This window comes from Cucurbita pepo, chromosome 15 (assembly GCF_057944985.1).
Source record: "Cucurbita pepo subsp. pepo isolate OVF chromosome 15, ASM5794498v1, whole genome shotgun sequence".
Taxonomy (NCBI): domain Eukaryota; kingdom Viridiplantae; phylum Streptophyta; class Magnoliopsida; order Cucurbitales; family Cucurbitaceae; genus Cucurbita; species Cucurbita pepo.
Genome location: NC_141812.1, coordinates 7,798,935 through 7,810,786, shown reverse-complemented (window position 1 = coordinate 7,810,786; position 11,852 = coordinate 7,798,935). Strand labels below are relative to the sequence as shown.

Genomic DNA, 11,852 nt, shown 5'->3' with positions numbered 1-11,852 from the left:
TTGTTTACCTTACCATATTATATATATATATATATATATATAATTATTAAATTTTATTTAACTTCATAACTATTTTTTTATTATTTATTCTAAATCTAATTTTTTAAAAAACTATTTGAAAAGTAAAAATTTAAAATGGAGGCTTAAGTTCATTGATGTTTTATAAAATAAGTTTTTTTTACTTTTATTAAAAATAAAAATTTGAATAAATAATAAAAAATTAAATCGATATTCAACCGATGGATCAACTATGAGCCCATGTAACCTAAACGGAAGAAAGAGGGAAAATAAATAAATAAATAAATAAATAAAAATGGCTTATCCAGTTGGGCGGTTATGGTTTGCGCCATCTTCGTCGACGGTAGGCGAGCAAGAAGAACCCCAAAGAAATGCTCCTCAAACAATTCCATTACTTCCTCTCTTCCTCCACCAAACTTCCCTTCTTCAAATCCCCAACCGATGCTAATTCGATCTCACCCTTCCGTTCTCCAAATCCCGCAAGACGATCCTTAACAGTGAGCGCGAGTCTCATCACTAACTCAGACTCCTTCGAGGTCGGACGCCTCATTGGAAGCTATGGCTTCATGAATGTGACCAGGTATCTTTCTTTTCCAATCTATGTCACTCCTGTTTTTTCGATTAGGAACTTTCATTGTGTTTTGTGACCTCCGTGCTGCCGTTTGTAGCTATGAATGAAATTTTAGCGACTAAATTCACTATTGTTGTAAACAAATGCTTAATTTTCTTTCCTTGCTGTTAATCTTAGTTCCTGTTCTTCGGTGTGTATGGAGAAAGGATTTTGAGTTTGAGTTTTTCATGGTTGTTGAGCCCTACGGATGAGAAAATGTTTGTTAAGAATGATGTTTTGATACAATGTTAAGAATTAAAAGCTCTGAAGAATGATGCTCTAATACCATGTTAAGAATGAGAAGCTCTGATACCATGTTAAGAATGTGAAGCTCTAATAACATGTTAAGAATGAGAAGCTCTAATACCATGTTAAGAATGAGAAGCTCTGATACCATGTTAAGAATGAGAAGCTCTGATACCATGTTAAGAATGAGAAGCTCTGATACCATGTTAAGAATGAGAAGCTCTGATACCATGTTAAGAACGAGAAGCTCTGATACCATGTTAAGAACGAGAAGCTCTGATACCATGTTAAGAATGAGAAGCTCTGATAACATGTTAAGAATGAGAAGCACCGATAACATGTTAAGAATGAGAAGCACTGATAACATGTTAAAAATGAGAAGCACGGATAACATGTTAAAAATGAGAAGCACTGATAACATGTTAAAAATGAGAAGCACTGATAACATGTTAAAAATGAGAAATGAGAAGTGTAAGTGGGATCGAAAGTCCAAGAAATATAGGTGGGAATTTCAATCTCACTTCTGTTTCTCGGACTTTCGATCCCACCTATATTTCTTGGACTTTCGATCCCACCTATATTTCTTGGACTTTCGATCCCACTTATATTTCTCATTCTTAACATGTTATCAGAGCTTCTCGTTCCTCCCCTCTTTTCAATTCAATATGTTGCATTTAAATTTGGTGGTTAAGTTTGGAATTTATTTGAATTTCACATTACGTGATATTTCCCAACCCCGACAGCTACTCAGGGTTTCAATTAGGGGAAGGCGTTGAATATTCTTCTGGAGATTTAGGGCAATTGAGAGTTCAAGATGTTGGAGAAGGAAGTGTAAAGATCAGGTGCTCTTTTGATGCGTATCTGTGTTCTAGGGATTGAATACAAATTTTCTTAATCCATCTCCATTACTGATACTATCTATGGCAGTTCTTTTGCAGGCTTTATGAAGGAAGAGTTTCTCAGGGTTCTCGTAAAGGAACTTCTCTTATTTTTAAGGTGATATTCTTGTGCACCTTCGTTGCTTTGATTCTTCTGGTTTATTATGGGTATCTGTCTTCATTATGGTTTGAAATATTGGTTTAATACCTTTCCTAAAATCTATATCACCCTAACTTTAATCCTGAACCTCTCAAGGAGATTAATAAGAGGTGCCTCGATTTCGATTGGTAACTAATGGGGTATAGTTGCAAATTGACTTTCTAGTGAACTACACCATTGGGATGAATTGAGTCTGGCTTTCTCTACCCCGTTCAGCCAAGCTCTAGGCTTCTTTGTTAAAAGTCTTTACTCTTGTTCTTCAATCAGAATTTAGTCTCTCAAATACCTATCAGTTTATGGTATTTCATTCTCATTTTGGAACTTGTGTTGCATTTAAATTATTAAACATTGATCCTGAAAAGGTAGGGAGAACAACTTGATGTAAATATTTTGTAGAAACATGGGCCGTATTTTTGTAACTTCATCGCATTTTGTTTTAAGAATTTTCATGTAACTACATGCTTTTCAAGGTTTCGAATTACGAATCGCCACGTACACTTAAGGTACGAACAATGTTTGGAAAGACACATAAAAAATAGTTTACAAAATGACATGAACAATGTTTGAAGAGTAGTGTTTTTCTATTTTCATTCGGATTATTCCTTTGGTGGAAAAACTTGTTACAAATGGCAGAGTCATCTGGTACAAAATCACAGTGTGGATCGAGAATTTTGTGCTTTAATTTCATAGTAGAAAATTTGATGGAACCAATAATTTTAGTGCTTGACAAGAAAAAATTAGTGATTTGTTGGCCATGCAAGACCTTAATGTTTCTCTCAAAAGAGCTGATGTCTAGAGACATGACATGAGTGACACATAATGGAGGAAGTAAATCAACACGATTGTGGAATTATTCGATTATTTCTTGGCAAGGATCAGAAGTATCCATTTATGAAGGTGACCATGACGAAAGAATTATGGGATAAGTTCGAGACCCAATATATGCAGAAAAAAGAGAAGAAAATAAACTCCATTTGAAGAAATTCTTCCGTTTCGACTACAAGAAAGGTACTTCAATGACTGAGCATTTGGATGACTTTAAGAAAATTATCACTGATTTTTTCAATCTCGATGTTATAATTGATGACGAAGCAACGTTATAATTGATGACGAAGACAAGACGTTGCTGCTATTGAATTTTTTGCCAGATTCATATTGATTTTAAGGATGAACCAAGAGGTTTATGAATCAAATAGATGAGAGATGAACCAAATAAATGTCATGCATGAGAGATGCATGAACCTATCATTCATGACAACTTTCAACAATGTTCACCTTGTCAAAAGATCTCCAAATAGATAACCGGTTTGGCTGCCACCAAGTTAACATGCTACTTCTTCCCTCCAACATTGATCAGATCCAAGCAATGCCAAAACTTTTCACGAGCAATCACCTTTGTGAACATATCTGCAGGATTATCAGCAATTCTAATTTTCAATAAATGAGTGTCCTCTTCATTAACAATTTCTCGAACGAAATGAAATCAAACATCAATATGCTTGGTACGAGCTTGATGGACTTGGTTCTTCGACAAACAAATAGCACTTTGGCTATCACAAGACACAACACATCTACGTGTTTTTGAGAAATATCCAAGTCATTAACCAAATCATGCGTCCAAATAGCTTCTCTAAAAGCTACAGTGACGGTTATAGGAGCTATTTGGATGCATGGTTTGGTTAATGACTTGAGTATTTCTAAAACATACGTAGATGTGTTGTGTTTTGTGATAGCTAGAGTGCTATTTGTTTGTCGAAAATCCAAGTTGATCATGCTCGTACCAAGCATATTGATGTCCGATTTTATTTTGTTCAAGAGATTGTTAATGAAGGGGACAATCGTTTATTGAAAATTGGAACTACTAATAATCCTGTGGATATGTTCACAGAGGTGATTGCTCGTGAAAGATTTTGGCATTGCTTAGATCTGATCAATGTTGGACAGAAGAAGAAGTAGCATGTTGACTTAGTGACAGACAAACCGTTTATCTGCTTGGGGATCTTCTAACAAGGTGAAGATTGTCTTAAGTTGTCATGAAGGATAGGTTCATGCATCTCCTATGCATGTATTGACATTTATTTAGTACATAACTCTCATTTATTTGGTTCATAACTCTTTTTGGTTCATCTTCAAAATTAATATCATAGACTCCTTGCATTAAGGTAATTATAAAAACTTATAGGACTCTAGCAAAGAATTCAATAGCATCAACGTCTTGTCTTCATCATCAATTATAACATCAAGATTGAGCAAATCAGTGATAATTTTGTTAAAATCATCCAACTGCTCAACCATTGAGCTACCTTTCTTGTAGTCAAAACAAAAGAGTTTCTTCTCACATGGAGATTATTTTCCTCTCTTCTGCATATATAAGGTCTCAAGCTTATCCCATATTCTTTCGCCATGATCACCTTCATAAATGGATTTTTCTGATCCTTGCCAAGATAGGACCGAATAATTCCACAAGGTTGTTGATTTACTTTCCTCTATTCTGCGTCTATCATGTCTTCAAGCATCACCTCAAGAGAAACACCAAGGTCTTGCATGGCCAACAAATCCCTAATTTCGCCTGGCCAAACACCAAAATTATTGGTTCCATAAAATTTTTCTACTTCAAGATTATAGCTCAAAATTCTCGATCCACGCCGTGATTTAGTACCAAATGACTTTGCCATTTGTAACAAGTTACTCCACCAAAAGAATAATTAGAATGAAAATAAAAAAACACTATTCCTGACAACTTACAACAATCTCCACTTTGTTAGAAGATTCCCAAGAAGATCACCGATTTTGGCATTGCTTGGATCTGATCAATGTTTTGGACGAAAGAAGTAGCATGTTGACTTGGTGGCAACCAAACCAGTTATCTTCTGACAAGGTGGAGAGTGTTGTAAGTTGTCATGAAGAATAGGTTCATGCATCTCCTATGCATGCATTGACATTATTTGGTTCATAACTATCATTTATTTGGTTCATAATTCTTTTGGTTCATCTTTCATTTTTATTCATATATGCATTAATGCTTCTATGCCTATATAAAGAGCAGTTTTTCTCTGCCTATATAAAGAGTTGTTTAGGATGGTTGAGAGATATAGAGTTTGGTGGAGATTGTTGTAAGTTGTCATGATGAATAGGTTCATGCATCTCCTATGCATGCATTGACATTATTTGGTTCATAACTATCATTTATTTGGTTCATAATTCTTTTGGTTCATAACTATCATTTATTTGGTTTATAATTTTTTTGGTTCATCTTCCATTTTTATTCATGTATGACATTAATGCTTCTATGCCTACCTAAAGAGTTATTTTTCTATGCTTATATAAAGAGTTGTTTAGGATGGTTGAGAGATATAGAGTTTGAGTGTAATTTTTTGTATTTGTTGAGTGACATTTGGGAGGAACTTTGTTGAGAGACTTTGTAGTGTGAGATATACACTTTGTAAACACTTTGATTATTGAGATTGGTTGCTACCCATGGATGTAGGGGAATTTCTTTTCTCATAACCACGTAAATCTTTGTGTCTCTTTGTTTAATTGTTGTTTGTGGCTGTGTGAGTGCGATCGATCTTGCTTTCGCTTTCGTTACAACAATTGCTCATGCTCGAGATTTGGAGTGCTGCACCCTAGATTGTGAGAGTCCAGTAGCTGAAAGCATCATTAGCTTACGCTCTGACCCGAGTAGTATGTGTGTGTGTGTGTGTGGGGGGGGGGGGGGGGGGGACGTGGAATCCCATGTGAATCAATAAGGACCACCTTGTAAGGCTAAATACTCCTGGGTGACCGATAGTGAAGTAGTACTGTGAGGGAAGGGTGAAAAGAACCCCCATTGAGGAGTGAAATAGAACATGAAATTGTAAGCTTCTAAGTAGTGAGAGGAGAACAGGACTTTGACCGTGTGCCTATTGAAGAAAGAGTCGGCGACTCATAGGCAGTGGTTTGGTTAAGGGAACTATCAGAGCCATAGCGAAAACGAGTCTTTATGGGGCCACTGTCAATGCTTATGGACCCAAACTAGGTGATCTATCCATGACCAAGATGAAACTTGGTTGAAGCTAAGTGGAGGTCTGAACCGACTGATGTTGAAGCTTGGGTGAAGCTAAGTGGAGGTTCGAACCGGCTGATGTTGAAGAATTAGCCGATGAGTTGTAGTTAGGGGTGAAATGCCACTCAAATCCAGAGCTAGTTGGTTCTCCCCAAAATGCATTGAGGCGTAATAGTTGACTGGACATCTAGGGGTAAAGCACTCCTTCGGTGCTGGCCGCGAGATTGGGTACCAAATTGAGGCAAACTCTAAATACTAGATATGATCTCAAAATGACAGGGGTCAAGGTCGACTAGTGAGATGATGGGGGATAAGCATGATCGTCGAGAGGGAACAACTTGGATCACCATCTAAAGCCCCTAAATGACCACTTAGTGACAAAGGAGGTAGGGGTGCAGAGCCAACCAAGAGGTTTGCCTAGAAGTAGTCTCCCTTGAAAGAGTGCGTAATAGCTCATTGATCAGCGCTCTTGCACTGAAGATAAACAGGGCTAAGCGATTTGCCGAAGCCGTGGGATATAAAAACGCATCAGTAGGAGAGCATTCCACCTTAGAGGGAAGCACTGCACTAGCAGTGATGGACGAAGCAGAAGCGAGAACGTCGGCTGGAGTAATGCAAGCCATAATAGTAAAGTTTGTACGCAAATGATCCCATCATGAACTTCTCATCATTGTCCATATGAAATATACTGATAATTTAAATTATTTTGGTATTCCAATCAAACTCATTTAACAATTGAAATAATTAAATTCAATAGAAAGAGAGAGTGATTGGAAACAAAATGAAAAAGACAGATTTTGATAATTGCAAAGTTTTGTCCAAATGATGTCACTCTATTTGTTCGTAGGTTGTATATGATACAATGGAAGGAAAAGTTAATACACTAATGAGACAATATCATTATTTGAGATTTACTATTATTTGGTCTTTGTAATATATATGTGTGTATACGTATATAAATATAGATATAATACCCATTAACATAATTAGTTCTTCATGAAAAGATTTGTGCAAAATAAACACTATACGACTTTAAAGACCATTTCTTATGTCCTTTGCTGATAAACTATTTTTATGGCAATGTTCTTTAGACCATTGATGCGCTATCAGTGATATCTATTTGCGATCTTTTTTATACGTCTGGTAGACCATTTCTACATGTTAGATATACCATTTCTATGCTTATTACTATAAAATATTCCTACATTACCAATGATAAATGTCCGTTTTGAATACTGTAATTCTTTTGTGCTGTGAATTTCTTTGATTACTCTTTTTGTATTCCGTTTTTTCAATCACCCATGATATAGTTTGTGTTGAATAAACTATTTTCAACATGAAGGTGTATCCAGGAAAGCGGGCTGGTGGTCTTGAAGCTGATATGATGGCTGCAAATGAGCTAAATGCTCATGTATTTCTCCAAGTAACAGATTCTTTCCGTTTCCTCCATAATCTTTTTCTACATATTACTGCTGATGATGATTAAACTATGCTGGAAATTGTTCATATGAACATTCTGCAGAGCAGTTCCACGGATATCTGCTCGAATCTTGCCCTACTTGTTGGTGGGTTTGAAACGAACACTGGGGAGCAGGTTATCCACAATATTCAGTATCTAAATGTTTTCTGGACTTGGTATGTTTTTGCCTTATGATACGAAAAAGTGCTTGTTCTGCTTTCTTAGTGGCTAGCGTTCCGTGACGATGGCAAATATAGCGCTGCAGACTATGGGAAAATTATGAGTGAAAGGATGTCCAAAAGAGTAGAACAAGTGTCATGGAATCCTTATGAACAAGAACTATTGATTAAGCGTAGGAGGAACTTTGTGATCAGGATGTTTCAGGGCATAATGAGAGGTCTTGTGTATATGCACGACCGGAACAGATTACACCAAAGTCTTGGACCATCTTCTGTAGTACTCAAGTATGGGTCTTGGAAGTAGCATAGATTATTTGCTAGCTTATAAAGATTTCTCACTTTTCTCTTCACTCTATCTGATGTGATAAAGATATGTTTACATTTGATCACAGTACAATTGTTGAGAAAGATGCTGCTTACTTAGTCCCTCGACTTCGAGATCTCGCTTTTTCTGTGGATGTGAGGTAATTCCGATCTCTTCATGATTGAGTTTTTTTCTGCATTATCAACCTTTTTTTCTCCACTATAAATACTGATTAGATGTATGCTCGATTCACATCAAAAAAAGAGAATTGAAAAGCATAAGTGTTTAAGGTTCTACAGTTTAAAGGATCTCTCTCCTCAAGTTGTTCTTTCTGCTTAATCTATTTGTTTCGGTATATTTGGATCGTGGGTTATATCCAACAACCTAAGCCCAGTATCTTCCAGTCACCCCGTTAATATAAGATTAAGATATTTCAGTGTGTTAGGAATCATGACTCTCCACAATAGTATGATATTGTCCACTTTGAGCATAAGCTCTCATGGCTTTGCTTTGGGCTTCCCAAAAAGGCCTCATTACCAATGGAAATGTATTCCTTACTTATAAACCCGTGATCATTCCCTAAATTAGCCAACGTGGGACTCCCTCCCAACAATCCTCAACAAAGTGTTCATCGTTTTCAACATTTAAGGATCATAATTACATTGTTTTCACCACGGTAGTTAATTATAAATTTTTGACATCCAATATTGAAAGTTTCTGTAATCATTTGATTTCCAGATATCCGTTTCCAGAAGACAGCCTTGGACAGCTCGCCGAGGGGCTATGGAGACGAGCAACAGCTGCTGGTGCCTACACTCCAATGGATAAAAGAGCATTTGGAATAGCAGATGACATGTATTATTCACATATATACATTGATATTCACACTTCACTTCATAGATTGTGTTCAAAGCTTCTATCTCAAGTCTACCATTTTTCCTTCTTATGCAGATATGGAGCAGGTCTCCTTTTTGCATATTTGGCTTTCGTGCCGTTTTGTGAAGCTGGAGTTGTTGATACCCTCTCCTTGCAAGTAATTTTTTTTACTAAACTTTTTTTTTTCATTGTTTCCTTCGATCTTCCGTCTTACTCTTGCTTGAATCATTCGCTAAAGCGAAATTTCCTAACGTGTTGGGACATCCCATTAATAAGCCGACCTGGATCGATTCGTCGAATTTTTCTATTATTGAACGATTTGTGCATATATCCAAAAAGATTTTGTATCAAATCCGTATACTTCGCCTTTCTTGTGTTAAAACTTTGGCTCGTAATCTTTAGTTTTGGTTTCTCTGTTATCGTTCTTTCTTGTGTTAGAAGTGCACTGATCCTTCTTGTTTTTCTGGAAACTCATAGAGGCTATTGGAGAGCACATTCAGACTTGATCTTGAAGCCACGAGAGAGTAAGACTTCCAAGTATTTTTACAATTCTGCTCCAGGTCTTTTAACTCGTCTTTGAACTAATTTGTATGTATAAATGCTTTGTCTTGGAAGATATTGTTTAGCAGATGATCGGTTTGTTGAAGCGGTCAAGTTTCTCGATCTCGATGATCGTGCTGGTTGGAAGTTACTTCAGGTTATTTGTCTTTCTATGCCGTAGATGTTCTATTTTAATCTTTAAACTTTTGAACGCTCTATTTTGATTCATGAGCTTTTAAATAAGAAACAATTTTAGTCCGGGTTTATATTACCTGTATTTGGAGCTCTAATATAGAAAGTTAAATGCTTGGTTCTAAACCTTTCTTATTCTTCAACGAACTAACAAAATGAAAAACTGTTTTAGGCAATGTTGAATCCAGACTTTCGACAACGGCCACTCGCCGAGGCAGTACTCAACCATCGGTTCTTGACGACGACAATGATTTGATTCGGTTATGTACCATATTTGGGTAAAGGTCTGCTAGTTTTTGTTTTGCAAGGATAATAAAAAATAAGGTAGAACAATAAACGGTACATATTGGGTGACTTGTCCTACTAATATTATATAACTCATTTTCTCTTTTCAGACCGGCTGCTAACGGATCTATGGAAAATGCTTGCTTTAGAATGAATACAGGAACTTTGCACTACTTCAGAGTTATTCTATGGAAGAACCTTCTCCTCTGTGACTCGCACCATAAACACGACAAAACAATTGTGTCATAGTTGTGAGGCCTCCCTCGCCCTTCCTTGGACTTGGCCCGAGACTCACTAGATAACCCATGACAAACTAACTAGCTTCGATATAATTTCGCCTAGGCTAGGGGGAGCATGACCCAAACTTGGCCACTTTGACCTCACTCATGGTGCAACCCTTGGGGTGAGGCTTGAAAGTCAACTATAGTAGTTACTCGTCGTGGCACCAACCCCATGCAGTTGCGATGTTTGAAAGCTTGTAACATCCCCGTGTTGGCACTACACTTCTACCAACTCTTCAACTGGCCACCTTCATGTGGCGATCGCTGCCTTGACACTTCTCTGGTCTTTTTGTAGCTTCGCTACTTTGTTTACATCTATAGCTGATGCTCACTTCTCAAGTTGATACTGGTCTTGATCCTCTTGTGAAACCACCTACCTTAGGAATGAGGTGGTGGTTCAAGGAATACACGTGTGCTCGCACTTTAGAGCACATTCACGAGGTGAGTAACCCATTTACTCGGGCCTTCCCACACTCCCACTTGGTTACCTCTCTGTAGATAGGTCGTCCCTCCCATAAGGATATGCGTTGTGCTCAACTTGGCACTTAGCTAATACTTGTCTTGTCTGACCCTGGCTTCTCTGCTTGTAACCATTGATACTATTCCTCTAACATGTTATTTGGAAGACACATGACATGGTGTGTCTTCGATTGCATCTATCTGCCCATATCAGAACTCCAAACCCTTGGCAAATGAACTTGGTCTTACTTAAAGGGTAGATTTTTCCATATTGAGGTGTCAACACACTACAATAATGAACATGGGTGTAACAGTTCGTTTTTTTTTTTTTTTTTTAAAAAAAAGAACGAAATTTTCAAACCTCGCCGAAAATCGCGAGATTTGCGCCAATAACCAACCTCAACTTCCCCTTTAAAATCCTCATCTCGCACCCCTCATTCACCCATCCAAGTCCACATTTCCCTTCTCAAGCCCCAACTACACGCAGAGAAAGAAAAAGAAATGGAGAAACATAAAGTCAGAGAGTAAACAAAGAAAGAAACCTTGGAGCCGAAACTCGACATTGTAGTATACGTAACAGATCATCGGAAGTTTCGTCGTCGCCGTGAGTGTGTAATCAAATCAAAGCAAAATTCGTCCAAGGCGAAGGGATATTGAAGGTTCATCATCGGCACTAGTCGGGTAAAGGAGACGAACTGTCGGATTTTAGATTGTATCGCTCTTGGGCCTCTGTTTCGGGTGAACCACACTGCTACAACGCCCACGACCTAGAAGTGCACGACCCAATACAGTCCAGCCTGCAACGTACCAGCCCAGTGTGCCTCGACCGGACACATACAACCTGCGCTTAACTCGAATAATGCACTGCCTCATTCCTGCGTCGGCTCAACTTGGCAACGCAATAAGCTCGGCTTGACGACACAATTGACTCAGATTGATGGCTAAAATGGCTCGACTTAGGCGACTCGGTGGCTCGACTATTGTTAAGGAATGAAATTTGATTAATTAAAGAGTTCAATTAATTAATTTTATATTACTGGCATTGGTTTATAATCTATTGATCATCAGATTCCTTTGCTAGCTCATAGCGTTAAAATGATATGATTACTTTCATATTAGGAAAATTATGTATTTAAACGTCTTATTGTTTTATTGTTTTATTGCACTTAGTAGTCAAGTTGAATTACTTTTAAGTTTAACTCATGAACATAGAACTTATGTTAAGACTAGACCTCGCCAATTAGGCTCTTTTCAGGATCAAGTACAACGAGAACCATTAACCTAACATGACACCCTAATGAACAGAACCTAGCCTATCCA

General features: G+C 37.4%; 1 protein-coding gene across 1 annotated transcript; it reads left to right on the top strand.

Annotated features, from left to right (window-relative positions):
- Positions 1 to 302: 302 nt before the first annotated feature.
- On the top strand, positions 303 to 9,901 carry LOC111811518 (Protein kinase superfamily protein). Its single transcript, XM_023698410.2, has 12 exons — positions 303 to 598; positions 1,618 to 1,716; positions 1,813 to 1,870; positions 7,300 to 7,380; positions 7,480 to 7,551; positions 7,642 to 7,880; positions 7,988 to 8,059; positions 8,638 to 8,754; positions 8,851 to 8,932; positions 9,253 to 9,299; positions 9,391 to 9,472; positions 9,680 to 9,901. Exons 1-12 carry the CDS (start codon positions 390 to 392, stop codon positions 9,761 to 9,763), a joined length of 1,242 nt encoding a protein of 413 aa, XP_023554178.2. The 5' UTR covers positions 303 to 389; the 3' UTR covers positions 9,764 to 9,901.
- Positions 9,902 to 11,852: the final 1,951 nt, after the last annotated feature.

Bases quoted from the DNA above. Each gene is read 5' to 3' on its own strand.
- LOC111811518 (XM_023698410.2), top strand. From the start codon at position 390: ATGCTCCTCAAACAATTCCATTACTTCCTCTCTTCCTCCACCAAACTT. The intron at 1,871-7,299 runs GTGATATTCTTG...TTCAACATGAAG, and splicing joins GAACTTCTCTTATTTTTAAG to GTGTATCCAGGAAAGCGGGC. The intron at 7,552-7,641 runs GTTATCCACAAT...CTGCTTTCTTAG, and splicing joins AAACGAACACTGGGGAGCAG to TGGCTAGCGTTCCGTGACGA.